We start from the raw sequence: 25,461 nt of genomic DNA, 5'->3' as shown, positions 1-25,461 counted from the left end.
TTCCCCCTCACTTGCCTCGTCGCGCCTTGAAACACTTGTGTATAGGCGCGTTATAAATACCATATCATATCATAACAGTGCAGAGAGGCAAGGTGTTACAGACTTGATGGTCGTGCAGAGTAAGAATACCTCCGTCCCCAAGTACCGCACAGACAACACCAGAAATACTGCCTGTGTGGTCTTTGAGGCCACAGGTGAAGTGGTTCGTAGGCCTGGATTCGGGAACAGCAGGAAAAGGACCCCTCGAACGCTCTAAGGCAATGGGTTATAGGATAAGCACAGAGCAGTTGACAAGAGCAGAACCCCAGGGAAATGATCCGAAATGGCTTACCTAATGTGTTGGCACAGATGCTCAATAACAGCAGAGAGGCGTTGGGAATTCCCCAAATGGTGGAGGGCAGATGGTGGGTATGTAGACAGGCAAGCGCCCAGCGTGAGTCCAGAGACCAAGAATCCAGGACAAGAAACAAAATCCGTAGGGCAAACCAGGGACAGTCCAATGGTCAGGCAGCGAGAAAACCAACAGTTCCAAAACGAGGTAACAAGAAGCAAAGGCAATAGGAATCCGATTGGGTAAAGGTAGTCCGATAACTGGTGATCCAAAGTCAATACTTGGGCAAGGCAAAGGCAATCCGTGATACAAAAAAAACGTGGTCGAGCAAATCCGTAGAGTCAAAAGCGAAACGAGCGTCACGGAATCCAGGTGGAAACAGCTGTGAAGCGACGCTCATTGTTTCCCGGAAGCCTTTAACCAATGAAGGCGTATCACGTGATGGGGATGGCAGAAGTCACGTGATACGGAGTTGTTGTGAGGACGTATCACGTGATGGGGATGACAGTAATCACGTGATACGAAAGTATTGCTGCAATGGAGAGTCACGTGACGCGCGGATCCTCCGAGGTCCATTCAGGGCACCATGGTGATGTGGAAGCCTCCAGTGTAACTGCCAGGAGCGAGAGGGAAGGTAAATGCCAGGTCTATGAGTAAACCCCCGGGTATGATGACTGAACGGGCGCATGCACGTGCGTGCAATCGGGTGTGTATGTGAGCGAGTGGGACGGCAAGAGGCCGAGGGTGGGGGTGTGGCACTTGCAGAGGGGGTGTTAGGTGTAGGAGACGTGACACAAGGACTCCATGGTAAATTGTATTCCTAATCTCATGGTCAAATTGTTATTTATATAGTGCTTTTGGCAAATCGCTGTACATAGAACATATTTATCACCAAACCAAAGTTTGTACTCTTTTGTCGACCTCGAAAGGATGAAAGGCTGAGTTGGCCTTGCCGGGATTCGAACCTGCAACCTACAGATCACGCGCATATCGCAGCAAAGAGCACTCAACCGGTTGAGCTATCTTATCGGCTAACATCCTTCAGACGTCAGTAAACAGTATCGACTCGGGTATAATAATCAGTGCCTAGATGTTGGACCAACCATGTATGAAGCGCTACATAAAGTTACACCCGCGTTATTTAACACAATTCTTACCTGCGAGTCTATTGAGAAAGATTTACTTACGAATCCCCTTTCCTACGATCTAGTCGTCCAAAGATTGTTAAAGAACGCAACTACTTAAAATGCCTTGGGTCCCTTATCAGTAAAGAATGGCCCACATAACCATATCTTTGACAACACAGTAACTGGTAAAAAAAATGTGACCTTCGAAACCAGATAAGAAGTTTGAACAAAAATGATCCTAACCATAAAAACATTTTCTCAAGCTAACATACAAATTGGCTAAAGGGATATCGTGCCAACGTGTATACTGCAGACACGAAAGCAATGCTAAGCAGCATCTCAAAACGATATATGGGCTCCTTTTCGAGCTTTAAAAAGGCACCAGTAATGCAAATATCCCTCCAGGGTCAACCAATTCATGCTAATGTTTGGGAGGATTATTTTTCCAACCTTAATTCTCTGGTCAGGACACAACATTGGGAAAAGGTTAGGTTTATTCATTTTTGCAGTTTTAGTTCGCACTAAGCCCTCGGGCATCAAGGCACTGGTCTCAATCAATGAAATTAACTTGACATATTGCGTATTGATATATTAGCAAAACAATAGCAAGGCTTAGCAGGTGCCAAAAGGAAGCATGTTTGGAGGCGAGGGATGCTTCAGTCTCCTTGGATTTTTGATTTCTTCGGAGAAGAGTAAGGATTTGAGCTGCTTTGCAGAAGGCCCAATAGGAGTGTTCTAGTCTCAGTGATGGTGGAAATGTGTTCCAATTCTTACCAGTCAGTCATTGCCCGGGAGCTGGCCCCACCTGCTCTTTTCAGTCGAAATCTAGGAGTGATGAGGCGATTCGTGTGAGATGACTGTGTGAAGATGGTTGCGGGAGTTTCAGTGAATGTGGGCACAAGGTATCTTGGAGCCGAGTTCAAGATACTTTTATGGCTTATGGCCACGGTTTTGAAATGAATGCGCTCTCGGATTGGCAGCTAATGTGCATCTCTTCATGCTTGGGAGATATGTTCTGTTTTTGCTAAGTTCAGGACGGCACTTAGAGCATTGTTTTGTTTAATTTGAAGTTTGTTGAGGATCCCAGCAGAGGTGCCTGCAAATAGGGTGCTGCAGTAGACCAACCTATAGGGAGGCAGCTTTTTGCCTGCGGACCACTCCTCTCCACAGAGATACACTTTGTGGTGTAGGCTGCTGATGAGGCAATGGCATTGACTTGGCTAGAGAGTGTCAAGGTGGAGCTAGGATATGCCCCAAGAGTTTTGACGCTGCTGGCAACTTAGATAGAAATGCCGGGTCTAGTTTGTTTAGGCAGGTTGGAGAGCCGACCAGGAGCAGCTCTGTTTTGTCGCAGTTGAGACAGAGCATATGTGTCGCCATCCAGTCTTGGGTAGTTCAGTACACTGCTGTCAACGAGTCAGTCGGTGGGGTAGCTGCTTATTATAGGTAGGAGTAGCTGAGTATAGTCAGTATAATCGAGAAGATCTAACAGTGAGTTGGTGAAAATGTTGTACAGTGTCAGTGATGCGCATGACCCTTGGGGGATGCCACACGTGATAGGGGTGGGACTAGCTGAGGCAGATGTGGAGAATACTCTTTGTTCTGCTTGAGAGGAAGGAGGAAAACCAGGTAGTGGGCTAGGGGGGAGAACTGGGTTGATGTGTGGAGGTGCTGGCAAAGTATTTGGTGGTCCACCAAGTCAAAAGGCGGCTCAGAGATCTAGCAGTAGGAGGAGTGCTCATTTGCCAGCCTCTTTGGATTCATTGATTTGATTTTTTTTTTTTTCTTGTTTGAGTTTTGCGAACAATCAAACATGTCCACTCCCCTCCGCCCCCCCCCCCCAGTCCAAACCACCCCCACTCCCCACCGCCACAGGATCCTTCCCGATTGAACCGTGGAATATCAACCATTTTCCCCCCCTTCACAAAATGTCCAGGATTCTCAGTTTATGTGGGCATCATTGCGTCATAAAGTCACTTGAAGGTGTGACAGCATAACCCCCCCCAATCTTGTTGAAAGCTTTCTCGGTATCAAATATGTTACCCATTCCAATGCCACAAAATCCCATACCTTTTGTAACCAGTCAAATTCTGTTGGTGCCTGATTTTGTTTCCATTTCTGTGCAATTACTAACCATGCTGCAATACGAAGAACCTTGTACCCTCTCAGGTGCCTCCTAGTGTAGTTTTTGCTCTCTGGGTCCCACAAACAACATAACCATATCCTCATGTCTGTGTTATCCACCCCTTGAAACATTATCTTCATCTGCAACTTAACCCCTTGCCAAAATAATTGAAGCATCAGACATGCCTATGGCTTCCATTTCCCGTACAACCCCTCCAACACTCCGGCGAAGTTTGGGGATACATCAAAAAGCCCGGGGTGTAATGCCACTGATGCATTATCTTATACCACATTTCTCAGAGTTGTATGGATCAAGTTAGCTTTGGTATATTGCTCCAAGGATGTTCCCACCTTTCCATAGATGTAGCTTCCCCAAATGTGGCTCCCACCTCTTCATGTACCGGCATTGTACCAATGATGAGGCTGAATTAAGCAATTTATAAAAAGATTATACCATTTTCCTTGATCCTGAGTGGGTCATAATAAATATTCCAAATCTGAGTTAATTGGCAGGTTGCCGCTGCCTTAATGGTGGGGTTGGATAACAATGGCTCAGTTGACAATAGGGCAGTCTATCAGCTTCCATGGCACCTAAAAATAGTTTTAGTCTTCAAATGACCTAAGTTTCTGTCCTCGATACATAAAGAAATTTCAGACATCCCGCTTCCCGCCATGCTCCAAACGAGCCCCTCTCCATACCTGGTGAAAACTGCAGATTGTAGAACACTGGTGAGAAAGGGGATGTGATCGTAGAAAGATCACCCTTGCTAGCGCTGAATCCCACATGTCAGTTGTTAGCCCAATTATTTTGCTAATATGGCGTTTGGTGGTCTATTTATCTTTCTTAGCCACAGACGGCCCGATAAGGACATCCCCGCCCCAGCCCAATCCTGTCGAACCCATATTTTCTTTGTCTCCTGTTAACCATTCCCTCACCACCCGGAACTGTGCCATTTCATGTTATTTACAAACATGCGGGCATCCCAATCCCCCCCCCCCTAGTCTCTTGACACTGTTAGGGTGCTCATGGCAATCCGGGGGGGGGGCAGTGAGGGGGTTGTTCTGCCATATATATGTTGAGACCAATTTGTTAAGAGAGCGGAAAAAAGAGTTTTGGCACTTGGGTCGGTACATCCTGGAAGTAATATAAAGGTCTTGAAGAATGACTATCTTAACTACCACTACCCTTCTCAGCCATGACACCGATCAAGGGCTCCATCTATGCAATTCTGCTTTTAACTTCTGTAGCAATTGAGGATAGTAAGCACTATATAATTGCCCTAATGTTTTGGTAATGTTAACCCGAACATGCGTAATCCCTGTAGGTTTGTTTGTTTATTGATTTATATAGCGCATCAAACCCATAGGGATCTGGGCACTTTACAAGAAGATTTCAGAGTTACAGTTACACACAAAATAGTTACAAGCAATATATATAATAATACAACAGGTGTCATACAGTATGATGCAAAAAAGGTACATTACAACCATAAGTGCAGTTATGGTGTCAAAAGTAGTAGATGTCCTAGTGGAAATCCTAAGTCATGCGTAACTAACCAGCTTTTAGTCTTTTTCCTGAAGCTATGGAAGGTCTGGTCAGTTGCAGATAAAAGGGGAGGGCATGCCAGTGTTGGGCAGGGCCAAGACAGGAAAACTGCTGCCACCTGCTCTTTTCAATTTAAATTGGGAACTACAATGCAGAAGGAGTTAGCTGTCCTCGTGGTGATGCTTTTTTGCCAATTTTTTCTTTTAGGTATTGTAGGGCAGCATTATTTGGGCATTTATGGGTGATGGAAACTGTTTTGAACTCAATCCTATCCTTGATTGATAGCCAGTTGTACTTTCTCCTAGCCTCAGATATGTGTTGTCTCCTCAGAATACTTAAAGCTGTTCTAGGTGCATTATTTTGTAGTATTTGGAGTTTGTTAGTGATGCGTTTGCTGGCACCTAAATAAAGTGTGTTACAATAATCGAGTTAAGAGAGAATTAAAGCTCTTGCTAGTGTGATGCAGCTGTCAGTGGATACGTAGGGTTTGCAAGCATGTAAAAGCTTACATGTTTACGCTGTTGCAGAGGCTGAGGAAATTCACTCGTTTGCCCAGATTCAGAGCTGAATCTAGGTAGAAACCTAGGGTTTTTGCCTCCTTTGCAACTTTGATGACAATACCATCAATATTGAAAGACGAGTATTTGTCGCTAGGTTTACTGAGTTTAGCCAGGGCTCCTAAGATCAAGAGCTCGGTCTTGTCATCATTCAGGCACAGGCCATGGGCTGCCATCCATGCCTGAATGATTAGATAGATTTTGTTCACTAGGGCCAGGTCTGTGTCATATTCGCCAGAGAGGGGTGAGAGTATCTGGGTGTCATCTGCATAATTAGTGCAGGTGGCACCCAGATGGGCAAGATCATCGAACATTGGCTTTGTGAATATATTGTACATCGTGGGTGATACACAAGAGCCTTGCAGTACTCCACATGCAATTGGCGAGGTGTAAAGGTGCCACTTTAATTTGAGTGGGGGCTCCTAACTGCTCTAGACAGTCCGGCTGGACCATCAAGCTCAGAATTTCTGATTTTTGACAGTTAATCTTCAGACTGCCACTGTCCCAAATTCGTCCATTCCTCAATTAATGCTGGTTATGAAGTCTCCGGCTCTGCTATCGCTATCAGCATGTCACCCGCAAACGCTACAGCTTTATGATCCTCCCCAGACATATTGATCCCTTTAACCCAATCTGTAACCCTCAACCCGATTAGCAGGGGCTCCAAATAAATGGCATAATGCAGCAGTGACAATGGGCATCCTTGTTTCGTGCCTCGTCGGATGTCAATATATCTAGAGAGAGTACCGTCGATTGCTAACCGCATGAAGCGGGTTTGGTAGTTAGTCCGTATCATTTGAAGAAATCTCAATCCAAATCCCATATATTCCATCGTGCAGAACAAAAATTACCACTCAATGAGGTCGGACGCTTTTACCGCATCGAACAATACCAGCAAGGATGGCTGCTGTGTATTTGTCGTTTTTTCTATTAAATGACAGACTCTACGTATATTGTCATGCGTTTGATATTGTCATGCATTTGTCTCGTAGGTATGAACCCGGACTGATCTGGCCCGATGAGTCTCGGGAAGAGTGCTGTTAACCTATTCGCTAAAATGTTCATATACATCTTAGAGTCTATATTTATTAATACATTAGGTCTATACGAGCCTGGTCGCTCCGGTTATATTCCCCGTTAACCTAAATGAATTGTACAATTTAACAAGCCACAGAACCAGATAGGATTGATATTTTTTTTTTGCTGAGTATCCGTCCGGTACACAAGCTTTATTTAGGGGTAGCGATTTAATTGCCTACATTATTTCACTTTACTGCATTTCCCTCTCCAAGCAGGTTAATTTTGGTAATGGGATAGTGCTTATATAAGCTTCTTGTTTATCCCCACCTGTATTATCTGTGGAGCCCAGCTTAGCATAATACTCTTCAAAGATTGCTGACGTCGCTACATTGCTCGTGGCCACTTCTCCATCTCTTCCTTGAAATTTAAGGATCGTATGGGCTAGCATTTTGTTTTTCAATTGTCTTGCTAACAAACGGTCTGCCTTATTCGATCGCATATAATACAGCTGTTTTGTATATACCGAAGCTTTTTCAGCCCTTTTCGTACAGAGTAATTCCAACTGCCTGTGGGTGTGTTTCAGCGCTCTCTGCAAGGCACTATCCCGACCCTTAGCCACTTCCCCCATTATTGTCTATAGTTGATCCTCAAGCTCTTTCTCTGCTTCTCTGTATCAGCTTTCATGACTATTAACTGACCTCTTAATACCACCTTAAACGCATCCCATATTGTGCTGAGGCCCACATCTGACGTCACATTCTCAGTGAAATATATGTCTTTATATTCCCTCTTATAGATTCTGTTAGAACCGGATCGCGCAACATATCTGATGGGAACCCCCACTGCCATAACCCTCTTTTGATGTCCATAAGGTCAATCCCTATTTTTAGCGGAGCGTGTTCAGACAATGAAATTGCGCCTAGGTCGATTTCTTTAACTTTCCACAGAAAACGCGTTGAGACCCAAATGTAATCTATCCTGGAGAAGAAGGAATGAACATGAGAGTGATAGGTATACCCTTTTGTTTGCCCCCTGACTTCCCGCCAGATGTTGCTTAGTGCCAGCATCGCCAACTTTTGCTTGAGCTCCTTCGACGGTGCTTGTATGTGCTGAGTGGCTCGTGTGCTCCTGTCCTCCTGGGGGACCGTGTCATATTAAAATCCCATGTCAATATGTCACCTTTATTAAATCCCTCAAGTTGTGAGAGCATTCCCCGCAGGAATCCATCTAGTCTTACATTAGGGGCATATGCTGTGGCCAATGTGTATACCTGGGGATAAATGGCTGTGCTAAGAAAAATATCTCTCTCCTCTGCTTTGAGTCCTGGATCTGTACTTGCAGCCCATCACCGATTGCTAGGAGTACCCCGGCTGTCTTATTCCTAGCGTTAGCCTGATACATCTGGGCGTAACCTCTGATTTGGAGTCTCCCCCTGTCCTCCTTCCGCGCATGGGTTTATTGATACATAACAATGGCTGGCTTTTCTAACTTTTACAGGAGGTGTTCATGCCACGCACGCACATTAAGTGTCGCAATAGAGATGGTTTGTCTTTCTGGTACATTTGTCGCATCATTGCCTTTCCCACAGTTCCCCATTACCACTTCCATTGTTCTCCCTGGTGGTTCCCTCCCTAGCCCACTCTGTACTCGCCAACTACCCTATCCCCTATAACGATTCCACCCTTACCCGTCCCTTTCCGTCTCAGACCCCTCCTACTCCTCCATTGGGATAGACAGACCTATAGCCCACTGCCACTGGCCCTGCAATAATCCCAGAGGCTTTGGGGGGGTATACTATCCCCCGCCTTGGATTCCTTATGGACCACTGTTTGAATTGTGGTCCCTACGTGCCGCATATACATTCGAATGGGATGGACCTTGCACATATCATCCCTTCCCTCATTTCCCCCTCCCCCCGGGTCTTGTTATATCTTCATTGTCCCCGGTAACTGGTAGCCGCTTCAAATAAAACAAAAGTTTCTTCCATGGGTTTTCCCGCTTGATAGAGCTTATTCCCTCTCCATGTTTCTACTCTGTTTAGGCACTGTTTTCCATTTCCACGGTTTCCTAATTGTTCTCGCCACCATTCGTCTGTTCAGTGCTGTCCCCTTCACCCTCCTGTAGTTCTAGGATATGAAGTCCCTCGTCGTAGGCCATAGTCCTATGTTGGCCATTGTTCTAGGTGAAAAGAAGGCAGAAGTGAAAGGTCCATTTATTCTGCGCTAGGAATATCACCACCAGACCCATCGCCATTCATTTTTGCAGCGTGCTTTGAGCCAGGTCCTGGAACAATTGTATCTCTGTTCCATTAATCTTCATGTGGCCTGATGTGCGTACTGCTTTTAATACATGCTCCTTTTGGGCGTAGGAAGTAACTGCCACCAAGACATCCATCAGTCTAACCACTGGATCAGACCTTTATGTCAGTCCACTTGGATTCCTCCCAGAATCCCAAACCTCCTTTTTCTCCTCATCTGAAGTACTGGCGTCCAAGCTGTTCTTCACCAGGCATCTCTGGGATCTATAGTCTTTTTTATGAAGGTAGGGCCTACCCCGAGAGGAAGCCACAGTGCCTGTCTGTATATAGTGCAGACCTGTGGCCCCTCTCCCGAGATCGGCAAAGTGGGGAAAAAGCCTCAAATAGGCATAAAGAAAAACCAGGTAGCTGGAGGACTGGAAGTGTAGATTGGACTTTGATGGGCTCCAAACAGGCGTCCGTGGCAAATAGATCCCAACCGGAAGGTAAGCTCAGATCTGCACCAAGGATATATGACAGAGCTGTTTAATTGCGAGGGCAAAGTAGGAGTTGGTTATGCGTGAGGGCTGAGAGATTTCATACCGGAGCCGGAAAGATGGAATGGAGACAGGACTCCAATGAAGAGGTGAGGAGAAAAAAAGAGGGGGGAGTGAGGAGATAAGCGTGTGGAATAGACAGGAGGGAGCCGCACAAGCACAGGGGAGCAAAGCAGGAAAGAGAGGCGTCAAGCAGGGGATAGCCGGGTGTGTGGAGAAACCAGCAAGCAGCGTGAGAGAGAAAGAGAGCTCCGTTCAAGGGGGAGCGGAGAAGCCGCTGGCGAGGAGCCAGCGCAGGCAGTACAAAGGAAAGGTTGTTCCAATGAGGAACAAAAGAGAAAATACTAGTGTGGCGAACCGCAGCAAAGGGGACAGACCTCCAAGGTGGCAACGCGCTGAGTACCGTGAGAGGAGAGATTAAGAACCTGCGGGCAGCAGCGATCTTGGAGGGCAACTAGACCGCTGAACAGAACGCGGTGATGAAACGTGAAGGGAACAGTTCAATGGCAGCCCAACCTCCATCGGTTCAATAGGCGCCACCGAGCCGGGCGCATGACACTTTAATGAGCCCACTCTGTATGCGGTCATGGTGAACCACCTCTTCCTTATCCTCACTGTAAGGAACTCATGGTGGCAACAGAAAAGACAGACACAAGTGATCACGATTCAAGGGTGTTTATTTAAACAATGTGCAGGTTGGAAAAACGCCTAATCTAAACCTACAACTAGGGTTGACCTTCAAATGAAAAATAAGGCGGTCCTTGTGGCGTCTTGTCAAAGGAAAAAGGCCTATACTAAAAAAAGAAAAACGATTCCCAAATCCTTACAACTAATTATAGAAAGAGTGTGGGATAGTGTTTTCAATAAAGAAAGAAGTGTTCACAAATAAGGCAGGTGTTACGCTCACCTGGACCCCACAGGGGTGTCGATCGGACCCGGACAGCTGCGGTCTCCGTCAGCGTGATGCGTAGTGCAGAGATGACTGTCTGGACTGGCCCGCCTAGTCTTGTCTGCTGGACCCGAAGAAGTATTTTCCTTATGTTTGTAAAAGATGAGCTCTCCATCCTGCGTGTCTTGCAGGGGCGCGTAGATACCAGTTACTTCACTGGTTTGAAAGCGTTGGAAGAGTTCCGATAAGCATGGACTCTGAAGTCCCAAGCGGGATTGGTAAGTATCAAGTTCAAAGAGTTCAATGTGCCCGATTTTCACTCTTGTCCCATTCCTTCCTTAAGTTGCAACTGAGTTTGTGAGAAGGTCTCGTAGCTGCTGCTGGCGTTCAGGTAAGAGTCTGTGTTACCCAACGCTGTCCGGTAACTATTGCATGCGTTAACGTGTTGTTTTTCTCCCTCTTTACAGATGCGGCATATGAAGATATGGAGAATAATACCGCCGGTGGTAAATCAGGTAAGTCTATGGTGGTAAGAGGTATTTGTTGATTCCCTTGGCTCACCTTGTTATTCTTGTGCCCCTAGGTGCCGGAGTACGGCGAAGAAATGATGGAGACAGTGCCGGATCGAAAGATGTTGTGAGAACTGGCGAGTATGGCGCCGTGCTGGAGCTGGCGAAGCGACGCGTGCAGGACTGATGTGCTTTTCAGGTCGGGAGATTAAATGGATCCGGAATTAGGTGAGGAATTTGAAATAAGTTTGTTTTCTAACCTTGTCCTTTTCTTCCTCTTTATTCTAGGAGCTCCGGATTCGAGGCCGGCGTGGCAGAAGACTGGATGCTGGCTGTAGGCACGCGGGCGTGGCAGAAGACTGGATGCTGGCTGCAGGCATGGTGAGAGTCACGCTGCTGGATGCAGAATAACACGAAGCATGTGCTGCTGTTCGGGCGTGGTTTAAATAGCCTCCAAAGTAGTCCCAAGTGTCATACCGCCGAGCTCCTGGCATCTATGGAGCCGCTGGCGACGCGGAACTTAGCTCCGTTCGTTTCGGCCACGCCCCCTGTTTCCTGGTTTCCCTTCCTCTGATTCTCATTGGTTGGGCGCTCCGCGGCCCGGTGTTTTAACCGGCCACTTCCGGTTCACGGATGCGTCGCAACGCTTCCGGTTTCGTCCGTTGGCTGAGTTGCTTGCTGCCTGTGACTTTCTTCCGAGTCTCTCGCTTGTCTGCTGGTCGGGTCCTCGTACCCTGTCCTGCCCCTTCTGTTCCTCGTTCCTCCTTCCGCTAGTCCTTCTGCCTTTCTCTCTCTCCCTTGGTTTTACTTTCTTTCACCCGTCTCCCTTGCCCTCCTTCCAACTTGCTTACCCTCCCTCCTTCCCATCTTCACTTACCGTCTTTTTCTCCTCTTGTCTGTTCAGCTCCTTCCGCTCTTCCTCGCCTACCTTCAGTATTGCTTGCTGTGACCTCCCGTGTACCAGACTCCGGCCTGTTCCCCTGGACTGCCATTGCTTGCTGTTTTAGTCCCTTCCAATCCTAGCCTGTGTACCAGATCCTCGGACCGCTTACTGGACTGCCTGAGTTCTGGAGTATTCACTTCTCGTGTTGCCTCCAGACACTTTCCACCAGCTCTTACCTTTCAAGTATTCCTGGTTCCACGCCTACAAGACACCCAACTATAATACAGGGGTTTTTTGTGCCCAAGGGCTTTTTCCCCTCTTGGTCGATCCCGGGGGTGGGGCCCCCTGGTCTCCCCTCTTGGGGGGGGCACAGTGGCTTCCTTCCGGGGTCGTTCCTATCTTCATAAAAAAAAGGTGTCAGCCCGAAGAAAAGAAAAGAAGGGTTCTTGGAAGGAAGAAGAAGGTGAGGAGTCGGGGGAGGGGGAGATTTCAGAAACTACACTTTCGGACGAAGATATCACCGACCCCGGTGACACCAGGAAAGAAGTTCCCCAGGACCACACCCGAGTAAAAAAAAAAATAGTCCCTGTAGTAAAATAGTCCCATCCAGGCCTCACGTTGGCTTGGATTTATTTGCAGCATGGTCTGCATGAGGTTAAGTAATGTCTATGAGCCTGGTGCCTACGGCGCCAGGACCGAACCCAGACAGCCCCTAGCTGGGGCTGCTGGGGTTTTTGTAAATGTCTGGATGCCTGCTCCCGGGGCTGATGGGCTTGATCTGGATGCCCGGGGGTAGGCATCATGACATCAGGATGCGATTGCCAGGGGTCTCCCTTCCCCACGTTTTCAGCACGGGACAAGGTGGGTCTCCTGAGCACAGCAAACACTCAAGCTTTCCCAGCACAAGCCTACAGCTCTGCTCCAGCTATCAGGTTCTCCGGTGGTTAAAGTCTTTTTTCAATGAAGTCTCTTGCCTTCGAGGGCCTGATAGTTCAACACAAAAGACAAAAGATCTGTTCCATGTCTGGCTTTGGATGACGGGGTCCCCCTCTTTCGGGCACAAATCCCAAACCCAAAGTTCCTTTTCTCTACAAACTTGGGTGGTGACTTTCCACCCCTGAACTCCCTCGGCCGGGCTCAAATGACAAGGAAGACCCTCCACTCCCCTTGTCTTGTACTACGTCTTGTTTTCACAAACCTTAATGTCTTTGCAAACAGTTCAATGTGGATATCCTTAGATTGGGTTCACTCCTTCCAACCTTTCTAACACACTATTCATACGCTCACTTCACCAAGCGGGATTAATTTCCCTCAGTTTCTCCAATCACTTGTCCGTCAAAGATCGACTGTACGGAGGATTTGACACGACCCCCCATATGACCACTTTGACCGCCTTTTGCCTTTTCCTAAGGTCTTCTGGTTACGGCAGTCTTCACCATCTGGTAATCGTCCAGCGATTCCTACTTGAACACCCACGTGGTGTTGGACTACTAGGTTCCTGGTTCACTCCTTTTATTACAATTGTATATGTAAATAGGTAGTTAGACAGTGAAACCAAAAATAAAGGCAGATATCAACTAACCTGCCTTGGTGACCGTGAGTGAGGACAGTGAGAAGTCCCCTGAAAATTCTACCACCCTCCTTCCTTAGCAAACCAGGAGAGGAGGGGGGAGGGGGGGGGTAGGAGGGGAGTACTCCCAGGGAAACCCTGCTCTGGAACGGATGTAGATCTTCAGAGTTTTGGTGTTCTTCGGGTTCTGGAGCTGGACTCGATTAGCAGTCAAAATTCAGTATTCCAGATGGATTGGATAATTGTTGAGGGACAGAACCGCCCACTAAAAGGTAATTGATAAGAAAAGAAAGAGTAAAGAGAGAGCAGGCTAGAGATTGAAAGTATGAGTCGAGATTAAGAAACCCCTACCTTAAGGAAGTAAACTGGTTTCTCAGTGGTTTTAACAGCATGAGCTTCTGGGGACCGAAGGGAGTCTTCGAACTGTAGAATGGAGAAAGGAAACAGGTAAGAAGAGAACTATGACTGTAAGATATCCGAAAGGGAGGTACCAATTTGCCACCTACTTGAGGGACCTGAATGGGCATACAGTACGGATACGCGGAGCCTGGACTGCGGGCTGGCCACGAAACGAACCAGGTGCTGCCGGAAGGTAAGACAGATTAGTAAAGATTCTAGAAGTCAAAGCAAGTAACGGAATCGACATAAGAATGCACTACCTAGAAAAGTCGAGCAGTGTAGGACAGGAGTGTCTCTGAGGCAGTCAGGAAAAGACACGTCCGCGGGAAGCGAGGAAAGAATCCGATTCCGGGCGGTATATGGAGAGCGCTGATAATGGTTCGTCCGTTCTAAACCAGGAAATAAGAGGTTAGGAAGCAGAAATAAGCAGAGGAAGGATTCCCTCGAATTCGTACACTTACGGAGCGTCCTGCTGGAGAGTAGCGACGCATTGAGTTGCTGTTACGTGACCGCTATATGGTGTCACATGACTTATTTCTGGCGTCGTAAACGTGCGTGCAAATGCTGTACCTCCTACTACAGCACGACAGAGGAACTCCACCGCCATATTGGGGGAAGCAAATAGTAACGAATTACAATGCTTACTGCAATGCCACAGTGACCATTGCTGGTAGTGGGATGTAACACCTTTATCAATAGTTCTTTATAGATTCAAATCAATTGCTTTTCGTTCAACACAGTTCCTTTATCGCTCTCCCCTTGACTCAACGGCTGTGATGAATTGCTTTGCTTTCTTGCCTGTAAAGTCAAGGCTGGTACCATTGGGCCATGCATCTTTTCCCGGCTTGGCTGTCAGCAGAGGAGGCGCCCGGGCATCATTGAATCTGCTGCAAAACACGTAGGCTATTGTTGGCAGTCTTACGATTCCTTTTCTTGAGGCTTCACGGATCTCTGTCGATAAGGGCAAGGTCACTTCTCTCCTTGGTATCCTCTCGACTTGCACAGTCTTTCGCCTCCTCTTGACCTGCCGTGTTGAGTTAGCTCTCATGCCATGCGGTCTGCCTTGCTTGTAGTATGCTGTCGTGCTCCACCTTTTATCCCTGTGGGGGAGGCAAAGTGCCATTAGGTGTGTGTGCGATTCTGATCAATTGCCCGAATATGCCTGACCCTTGTATTGGGACAGGTCAGGTAAACGGCTCTGGTGTTAGTCCTTTGTCTTTTGTGTTATGTGAAAGTGTGTCAGAAAAGGGGGGGGGCAGTGTTTTGGAATATCCTACATGGTAGGATGGGGAAAAGGTGTTTAAGGAAGGGGGATACCTGGTCTCACCCGTCTGTGTCCCACTCCCACTCCCCACGGACTGTCCATCCTGGTGATCCTGCCGCACTGATTCACCCCAAGGATCTGGATCCAACAGCGACGGCCGTGTGCTTGACACAGATTAACAGATCCCCGGGAACTAGACAGGGAGACACCTTCAGGTTTCTCACACCACCCAACAAGTCGGTGAATCATTTTTAGTGGCGTGTCCCTCATGTCCTTATCCTATATGGATTCTGCCATGTTTTTTATCCATATATTAGATCTCCTGGATCTGTTCTCTAGGTCCTCGCATTGGAGTTATAGATTGTGAGACAGGGGGGCAATATGCCACTATAGATTCTACAAGTTCGCCCCATCGATATTCGTCTAGGTCCCCTTGACCGTCTCCTAGCTCCAGTACCACCTTCTGGGCACAAAGTCTTGTGGTGCTGCTCTCTTGACATCTTTGGAGGGGTTTCTGCCCAGTAGTCCCTGCCTTCCTCTTGCCTTTGGGCATGGGGACCATTGAGTATTGATCTAGCGATTATCGCTGGGCTGTGCCAGGTCAAGTCGCGTCCTCCTATCCTGATTCCAACGTATAGCTCCGCCCAGACCTGCAGCCATGCAAGCCATACAACAAACAAGCTTGCAGGCACTCAAAGATAAATTGCACCATCTCCAGAGCCCTATGGGATTCACCCACCGGCTCGTGTTGTGGCTCTAGGGGGTGGGCTGTGCTGATTGTGGCCACACCTCAGGCCATACGCTATCAATGGTGGTGGGTCTCACCCCAAGTCACTACTGCGGGACCCTGTTTTTGATCCACTGACTGAAGACTGCGGGCCACGCCGCTTCTCTCCCTCTCTCCACTCCTCCTCCTCTGCCCACTGCCCACCGCCAGCTGCTCTCAACTGGACAGTCGAAGGGAGCGCCTGCTTGGGACACACAGGTCTCGGCCACGCACAAATTCTCCCCTGCGGGGGATCGGTTCTGCGGTTCTCCTCCATCCCTCACTGGCACAACACTGAGCACAGCGCTAAGACGCCCTGGCGACGGGCCGGCGCTGCAGTGCTCTTCTGTCCCTTAATGGTACGGTTTTAACCAGACTCATGTCGGCTGCTCTGAAACCAGCCGATTAAGCTCTCCTGGGCAGAGTATGATCCTGGGATTGGATTTCTCGCCTCAGGATGTTGCTTTACTGTCTGCTTCTAATGCAGCCCGGTAGGGACAGAGCTACCTCACACATGCCCGTCCCTACCGGCCACCATCTTGGAATCCTCAAGTTGATTTTTTAAGTCCAGGCAGAGTCAGTCCTGTTGACTGGTCTGATGCTGGATTGGCATAAGCCTAGAAGGCTGTAGGACTCAAAGCAAAGCATAAAATAAGCAGTGCTGCACAGTATTTGCTATGCAATTATACAGGTTTGCTAATTAAATTGACACTTGTGTAGCAAAACTAGCTATTTAAGTTACCCTGTTCAATGAAAGCACAGCACAACCTACATTCCTCTCTTGGTATTTCTGTTCACTGCGAGTTTAAAGGGGCTAATGGAGAGAAAGTGCAGCAGTAACCATCTCCTCCAATCTTAAGCACCAAAGGCCTGTGTGGAAGTGCTAGGTACGATTTTTTCTTCAAATAATTGTCAACTAAACTTAATTGGGATGATACTTTTACTAAGCTAACTATATCCTGTCTGGCAAACACAGTTGGTTAACATGTGTTTTTTTTGTGTTTTTTTTTTTTTTTTAAAAGGACGGTCATGTATTTTCATTCCTAAAAATACGTTGTTACATAATGCATAATTACAGTATTGCTACTGTAAACACTTTTGTGTCCAAGCTTTACAGTAAAATTCAGGTTAGTGCATCTGAATCTCAGTTTCAACTATATTTCATTTAATTGGGGAAGATGCATCACATTGACGAATTAACACTTTTGAAAATGTATATGATCACACAACCAAATGCTTTGGTGGAAAACCCAGGTCTGTGTCAGGTTTGTTGCATACATCTGTGCAACTGGTGCTCAACTCATTAGCGGATCCCATACTCATTGACATTCTAACTGATCACCCTGTTGCTGGATATCAGCTACCCTGAAAGTGAGATGGACGAAAACTGCAATATTCCACCTAATTTTCCCAGTTCTCTGCCCGCTACGGCATCCACTCTGATAAGTCTCTTACTGTCTTGAATAATTAATACACAAAGCTCGCTGTTTAAGCAAAGTAGTTCACAATAATTCCATCCACTCTGTACATCTATAGATCTTCTGCAATACCATACACTCTAGTTAGCCTCTGAGCTTGCTTTGCTCTATGATTATGATTGAATTATATATTCTCACCTGTGTTAGAGTGCTGGTGAAACTGCTTTCAGAACCTTTTTATCATATACATTCATTCATTTGTGTCTATTCATGCAGCGAACATTTTATTTTACAGACAATCGTCCAGGGCTTGCAAAGTATACTCGCCCACTCGAGTAGATTTTATGAAGGGCAAGTACCATTTGCTGATGATGTTTTAATGTTTTATTTAACATTTAGTTTGTTTGCAATAAATGTCAAATAAAAATTCTACTGTTAATGGTTGGCCTCTGGTGGCAGCAGTGTGCCAAACAAAGTGGGTTTGTGGTGACATGCGTTATCTGGATGGATGAGTGGACACTGCTTTATATAACAAATCGTAGTTGATCTTCTGGTTGTCTTTTTGTTTTTATTGATTGTGCGTGGGGTGCAACCCACCGTCAAGTGCCAACGTGCCAGGCACTATATATTTATGAAGAAGAAAGAGACCAAGGCTTATAAGCCATCGGTGTGGGCCGCACACGCCAATAGCTACGAGGGGTTGGTTTACTTTAATGGAGTTCAAATTCATTCGATACTCAAGGTCTCCAGGTAAGAAAAATGTGATCATACAATCACATAGTTACGGGTTCCGGGTGTTGGCAGACACATCACAGTAGCAGCATGAATATTTATTTGATAATCTGAACGATGTTCAGAAATATACACGATGGGCAAGCCACGATGATATCAAATCTTAACAAGATTTTTGTGTAATACAAACAATGTAAGCAACTATGAATAATGAGGAATAGCGTAATGTTCACTGTTTTTCTGTTCTCTTGTCATTTATGTTATATGTTAATGTGTGTCTTGTGTTACTTTGTGGGCGGCTTGTAAATGCATTATGAAAATGTAATTCGGTTTACAACTATTTGTTGCTCTATGTGGTAATGGCATAATGTAATACCTTGACTAATGCCGATATTTTGACTGTATGGCTTGATTTCTCTACTTATAAAATGCAAGGATTGTTTGTGACAAGCGAGGGTACAAGGCCCTGATGAAGGACCCATGGTCCGAAATGCATAGGCCTATTATCGGATTTGCTACCAATGTGAAATCATTTTTTTGGTTTACCTTATTGAATTAAATAATTTTTTGACCTATATGCGATTGTAAGTTCAAATTTATCTTACCTGAAGACCTTGGAGTATCAAACAAATTTTAACTCTATTGAAGTAGACAACCCCCCGTGGGTAGTAGGTTGTGCAGCCCACACCGATGGCTCATAAGCCTTGGTCTCTTTATTTGTGGTGACATGCACCATTTTCAGAAAGCAGAATTACATGTTTTATCATCTGTTGCCATGGGCCCAGAGTATTTCTCTTATGCACAGTAGTAAAAAAAAAAAAAAAGTTTTGCAACCTGCAGGTCTAGCAGAATTTTTAAGAATTTGCCAGGCCTTACTCATCTCACTAATGTCTGACTTCAGCGGTAGACAAAAATGCTATATTGATGCTAATTTTATGTTTTGGAAACAAATATCATCTGCTGATATTAAAAAAATGTGTACAACATTGCTAATCAAATGTGTTGATTCGCTAACTAAGAAAATTGTGATTAGCAAACTCTACTAATCAATTTTTGTAAACTAATTTCTGCCTTGTGCTTGTAATGTGCAGACATCCCAGTTTTCAATTTAGGCATTGGGTTGGGCAGGGCAACAGCCCTGCTGAACGTGCAGAAACACTTGGGTACAAGCAGGCTATAAATGACATCATGTTAGACGATCCTCTGCACGCCAGTTCACTACACATCAGAACACTGCTCACATTTCTCCACCATCCCCTCCCACGGTTCCAGGCTCAGGTGATTCGGTTAACCCAAAGAACCAGAAACCCCGTACCAGCTTTGGTGTACGGGCTCGATTGCAACCCTTTCTGCATTGGCAATTGCCTTGGAGAGCGTTTAGCAGAAGGGGCGGTGTTACGTCACCACGTCGGTCACGTGATCCAGAGTCACGTGTCCTTGTTGGACGTCACATGATCCAGAGACGTCACATGACTCCCAGACACACAGTATAAAGGTCTGAGAGACAGAACACTCATTGCTTCTCAGCTGGCTTCAGACCTTGTTTGGCGTTACTACTTGCTCCTTGCTATCTTGATCACGGAACTCTACCTCGGACTCCCTCGGACACCCCTTTTGTACCTTTGCTTGGATCTGTTGACCTGTTGCCGGATTTTGGACTACACCTCGACTTGCCTTTGGATCATCCCTGGTTACCTTGCTGAACTTCTACGCCCTTTCCCTTCTTGGGATTCAAGTCAAGCCCTCTCTCCTACAGGTGGCTAGCCCTTCTTCCACGCTAACCTGCGGTTCTACCATTCCAGGGACCGCCGCATCAACTGAGTCTCGAACCTCTCTTCTAGGTTACCTGGGTTACCCTTACACCAGATAGGTAAGACATTTTAGATCCTGTTGTTTATCTGACTGTGTTGTGATTGCCTGGTACTTAACCCCGTTCCTTCTCGACAGCAGCATCGGTGTTCCAGAGGCTCCGTGGATCTGGGAAGACATCTCCCACCTGTGGCCTCAAAGGACGCACAGCGGGTTTCTATTAAGTTCCCCTGTGCGTCACTTGGGGACAGAGGACTCATCGGTCTACACGACACTCAAGTCAGAACACATCATATCATTGAAGGAAGGTGTAATGGAAGGGATGAAGGTGAATGAGCAAGGTAGGAGCAGTGACATACACAGGTTACGTTTCGCGGTGAGCATGCCTGTAAGGCCATACCTTAAGATAAAGGTGCTGCTGGACTGGACGCCCTTCTGTGGCCTTACATCCTTGTTCAGGGTCCTTGAAAGGGGGCCAACTTTGACTGCCGGCTCCCTTTGGCTGAACTGCAAGAGTATGATTGGAGCCCATCTGCACTATGAGAAGGCGGGACATTGAGCCTGCAAGGGTCTGCTGACTGATTGCCACAGTGGCGGCCATCTTATACGGGAGCTTATGCTCCATTCTCTGTTCCTTCCATGTCCCCAGTGTGTGAGCCGGCTGGGGGGCATGAGAGGCACGATTGATGTGCCTGGGGTTGGAATGTTGAAACGGTCAGTCTGAATGTTGAAATGGTCAGTCTGAATGTTGAAATGGTCAGACACCTTGCAGATTGACATAATCTCTGTGCAACAGTGCATTATTAAAAGTAAAATTTCCAATGTCCCGGGCCCTGATGGTTTTGAAAACGCTACCCTGAAATCGAATGTACAGTTGTGGACAGCAATTCTGTGGGGTCTATTTAATAATAATCTGTCCTCAAACTTTTTCCCCCCCTCGTCCTGGAGTCGCGCACTAATTGTTATTTACAAACGTGGCGACAGAAGGATCCCCAGCAATTATCGACCAATTTCCCTTTAAGAATCCTCTAGCAAAATCCTTGGTAGCTTGATAATTACGGGAATTACAAAGCTGGGCCAAAACATCATGTTGCCTGGACATTTGTAAATCGGGATTTAGCTATGGGGCTGGTACCACACTAAACTGATTTAAATATGCACAAACACTGTAAAAATGGTCTAGAATGTTAACTAGTCAAGAATGGGAAGAGAGTGATGTACTGTGCTGTATTCGTTATCACTCAAGCTTTTGAGTGTGTAAACAGAGCCATTTTATGGAAGAAATTGCAGAAATGAGGCTGTCCAGCAGGACTTCTTAACATTTTAGTCACGTTGCACTATAATACAAAAATTAAGATTAGACTAGATCAAGCTGTTAACACTTTTAAATGGATATCGATGGAACAGGGACTATGCCAAGGCTGGCAATTGGCTCCTTTTTTATGCAATGTATTCATATGCGACCTGCGCTCGGGCCCTTAACTTTGGCGGCAGGCCATTACCTACGGGTTGGCCCGCCACCTCAAGCCGTATCGCCTCATTAAGTCATCTGCAGGGGCCATCCAGTGTAGACAACTAGATCCCAGTTTGATCAATAGACAGTTAATATTGGCCCATACATCGTTTAGATGTGAAAGATATAAATTAAAGCGTGTATGAGCAAGGATGCAATCCTGCCATAGTCCCACCAAAAAAGGAAGCAACAGTATTGAAATTGGCTGCTTTCTACCAAAGCTTTACGCTTCCAAGCAGATGCTGAAATAGTCATAAAAATCCTTGCCAATAAAAACACTTGTGAATTATGGTCTTTGTTAAACAACAATGCAACTCAGCAGCTGGCGATTTCAGTCCCTGCAGTAAAGGAAGAAACTTGGATCCAACACTTTACTGACTTATTCTCTGGTTCATCACAAGAAATTCAATTTCCTGATCATGGAACTCCCGAGCAGCTGGCCCTGGTGGATTGAACAACTACACCATAAAACAAAATCCAGAGGAATGAGCTGGCTTTTTCCTTGTGCTTTTTAATCAGATTATTCATGCCTGAGAGATTCCTAGTTCCTAGAAGGCTGCAGTGATCGTTCCAATTGTTAAGAAGGGCGATAGCGAAAATCCCCAAAACTATAGACCCATTGTCCTCCTGGACTCACTAGGTAAGATCTTTGCGTCAGTCCTTTTGGGGCATCTTCAAACCAGGGCTGCAACTGTGTGAAACCTTGACAAAAGACAGACAGGGTTCACCAAAGGTATAGGAACAAACTTGAACTTATTTTTGCTTAACATCTTAAAACGGAAAGCAATAAAAATACAACAGAAAGTCTACATAGCCTTTATTGACCTGGAGCAGGCTTTTGATAGCATCAACAGAGAAAAACTCTGGTGGAAGCTTGGAAAATGGGGCTGTCCAGTTGATCTCTTGGATGCAATTCATCGACTACAATTCAAGTCAGAATGTCACTAGAAGGTACAGTGACTTAATCCATTAAGACATCCAGGGGAGTAAAACAGGGTTGCCCTTTGGCAGCCACTCTTTTCATCCTATACATGTCTGACTTGAAGACAGGGCAGAGTTCTGCTAGAGCTTTCCTCCCAAAAATATATGGCCAGGTCATTCTGTGGATGTTATATGCAGATGACCTGGTCAACATGGACTTAAACTCAAATTGGTCTACAGAGGCGATTGGTCTTGTTGGATCTTTACATAAAAAACAATGATATGCAAATTAACAGTAACACATCAAAAATAATGATTTGCAATAAATTCACGTGAGGAAAGAAAAATAAATCTGATTTCACCTGGTCCATAGGTAAGAAAACTTTGGGAAAAGTGGATTCAATTGTATATTGGGTAGTCCATTTTAATTGTAGTTCAATAGAGAAAATCTGGGCAGATGTATCAGATTAAAGCGTACCCGCCTAGCCAATCTTCCACAAATTTGGGAAATGTACACTGTCACCAATTGTCTTCTATAAACAAAAAGTTACTCCAATTTTGATCTATGGAGCCGAAACTGCTCCTATAGGATTCTAGAATTTGATCGCGGGTCAGTTTTGGAAGAAGGTTCTTCGCCTCTCGAGAGTTCTCCCAGTATGCTAAATACGATACGAATTGGGCCTACAATCGCTAAAGTCTATGATTAAATAGAGAACCTTAGACCTCTATCGAATGTGTATTGATAAAGAAATCTTACATCCCTTTGAAATACTAAAAAATAGGAGGGGAATTAAAGAAGGACTGGGTTGTGGATGTATGGAAAGGAGTGTGTCATGAATGGTTGTATACTCTTGGTCAATCCAAAGAAACCTTGAGAATGAATGCCAACAAAGTAAAACTCTATATAAAGAGACAGGATTGGATTGACACTCCAGATAAAAGATCCTCCTACTAAGCACCTTTAAACTTAACACATGAACGGAGATCCTTGAACCAACTCCCCAGCTATCAAGAGAAATTTCCCAGTCCCAAACATCGAGACATCTTAATGAGATTAAGATTAAACACATTGCCCACTATGGAGATACTTAGTGTGAGAGGATTGACTCATAAAATTGCTCTGCTATGTAGATTCTGCCAAAAGGACGAAAAAGTGGAAACCTGAAAACATTTGGTGACAGAATGTGAAGGTTCACCATTAATGAGATAGATATATCTTAGTGATGCTGTTATTCATCACAGAACTTTGACCATAGATAAATGGTGGAATTTACCGTTAGTGGGCGAGAACTGTCATATGAACTTAGCAGTAACGAATTCATTGAAAATGTGTTAAGACTTAATCGATAGGAAATGCGATTGAGAATCTGTTGTTCTTGTATAACGTTTGGGGATACAAATACATGCATATGTAATCAATTGGTTGATTGATATTGAAACTTTCCTTTTAGAGCCGTAATTTTATTATGACATTGTTTTGAGGTGTAAATGTTTTATTTACTTACGACATGATGTTTTAAAGAGGATAACTTATAACGAATGTATGAAAGGTTCGTAATAAACCAAACATAACAAAAAATAATTTAAAAAAAATGTATAGTCCCACCAAAGAAGAGTTTCCTGGTCTTGACAGGGCAACACCCTTGTGAGTCTGATCTGCATTTCAGATCCGAGTGGAGTAGCATAGTAAGCCTCCTTAGCACACCCTCAAGAACGGACCACGAATAAAGTTTGGACCATAAAAGCTCCCCAATGTTCCGTAGAATTTGTATCACTCGCGAGTACGAATGATGCGTGTGCTATATGCTAGAAAAAGGACAAAAAGAAGGTTTTTTAAAAAAAAGAGAGGGCAAGAGAGGACGGCGGTTAGTAACTACAGTTTCAAACTGGATTTTTGTAAAATTATTTTTAGAGAATTAGCTTCTGGTGGACAGTGTTTATGCACTACACTAGCTTACAAGGTTTGTCAAATTAGAATGCGTGCAGAAAAAAACACAGGGTGTGTGCTTTTTTTAAAATCTAAAAACAACTAAATATACAAACAACTGGTTTTGGGTAAAATTGTAAAGGTCCGGCATTGAGTGCCACCGATGATCATATGAGGGGAGCATTGTGACCCTGTCACATCTGCTTACAGCCTAGGGCAGGGGTGGAAATACCATGGGAAGGATGCAAAGTTAAGAGCACTTACCATGCTTTATTCAGAGTTATTTTTTTTTAAAAAAATGCAAAAAAACAAAGGCTGGTCTTGCTTCAAGTCCATATTGAGGAACGTGGTTACGAAACGTGAAGGGGATGGATCAGACAGAGCCTAACACTGCCCGACCATAGCCAGATAACGAAAGCGTGATGTGGAGAACGCGCCGAGACTTGTCAACTCCCTACAGCTCTCTCACCTTAGCTAGTCTCTTTCTAGGGGTCCGAGTGGTCGTCTTCTGCACCTCCTGCAGTTGCCACAGACGCTGTTCAGAGTATAGCAGCGTGCCAACACAGCCGCATATCATTGGTCTGTATTGCATAGCAACCATGAGAGCAACCGGATTGTTGCAATAGGGCCAAGAAAAGTAAAGAAGGACTGGGGCATCCGTCGTCTGGGTAGTGTTACAGCCCTGTTAGAATCACTTTGTATCATATAGTGTATCCTGAATCAGGGAAACGTTGAGGTGAAGTACGATATCACGCCTTTTATGCGTCGTTCTCCTAAGGTTAAATTAGACTAAATCTACTGTTTAATAAAACGGGGGAGATTTCTGGTAATGCTTCCATTATATTGACAGAGGCTTCTATTTTCAATATGGCCGCCACTGTGTTCCTCCCCGTGGTCGGATTTTTGAGTTACAGTCCACCTTCTCTCTCTGTGCTGTTACGTTGCTTTTGCAGCTTTCGCCTGGGTCCTGGCATTGCTTTGAGCGATTGAGTGGCACCTGGCTGAAGTGCACCTTGTGCCACCCGTTGGGTGGCAGGCATCATGGCAGACGGAAAGATGAAGCAAGACTCAGCAGAACAAGCAGACATAGAGAACAGGTGAATTATTTTACATTTTATTCTCAGCACGGTGCATCTTCACTCTTAAACTTTGGTTGTGGTTTCTCAAATATTCTCTTCAAAACGTCGCACAAAATAGCATCTGAAAGCTTTTAACATGCGCAGGCAGTCGGTTTGCCAATATTACTGGCGTGGTGGACGGAGCTGTGCTTTTGGGGTTTTCCCAACTGAAGTAACGGGGCACCAGATGTGAGAGATTAAAGTATATTTATTATCTATAACTGGTAATATTAATATTTATTGCT

General features: G+C 45.5%; 2 protein-coding genes across 3 annotated transcripts in view; one reads left to right on the top strand and one right to left on the bottom strand.

Annotated features, from left to right (window-relative positions):
- DZANK1 (double zinc ribbon and ankyrin repeat domains 1) overlaps positions 1 to 24,687 on the bottom strand; it is a 1,110,268-nt gene extending 1,085,581 nt beyond the window's left edge. The window contains exon 1 of one of the 2 annotated variants that reach the window (XM_069607537.1): positions 24,568 to 24,687. The gene's annotated coding sequence lies outside the window, so the exon portion shown is untranslated. Of the gene's footprint in view, positions 1 to 24,362; positions 24,494 to 24,567 lie in introns of those variants that run through there. The other variant, XM_069607538.1, reaches the window with a different exon arrangement.
- Positions 24,487 to 25,461, top strand: part of POLR3F (RNA polymerase III subunit F) — a 349,333-nt gene continuing 348,358 nt past the window's right edge. The window contains exon 1 of the mRNA XM_069607539.1: positions 24,487 to 25,195. Coding sequence (XP_069463640.1) covers positions 25,140 to 25,195 — 56 coding nt within the window. The 5' untranslated portion in view covers positions 24,487 to 25,139. The remainder of the gene's footprint in view (positions 25,196 to 25,461) is intronic.

The sequence above is a fragment of the Ambystoma mexicanum genome, chromosome 4q, assembly GCF_040938575.1.
Source record: "Ambystoma mexicanum isolate Mex_15411 chromosome 4q, UKY_AmexF1_1, whole genome shotgun sequence".
Taxonomy (NCBI): domain Eukaryota; kingdom Metazoa; phylum Chordata; class Amphibia; order Caudata; family Ambystomatidae; genus Ambystoma; species Ambystoma mexicanum.
Note: the sequence above shows the minus strand (reverse complement) of the source record. Positions and strands in the feature narration are given on the sequence as shown.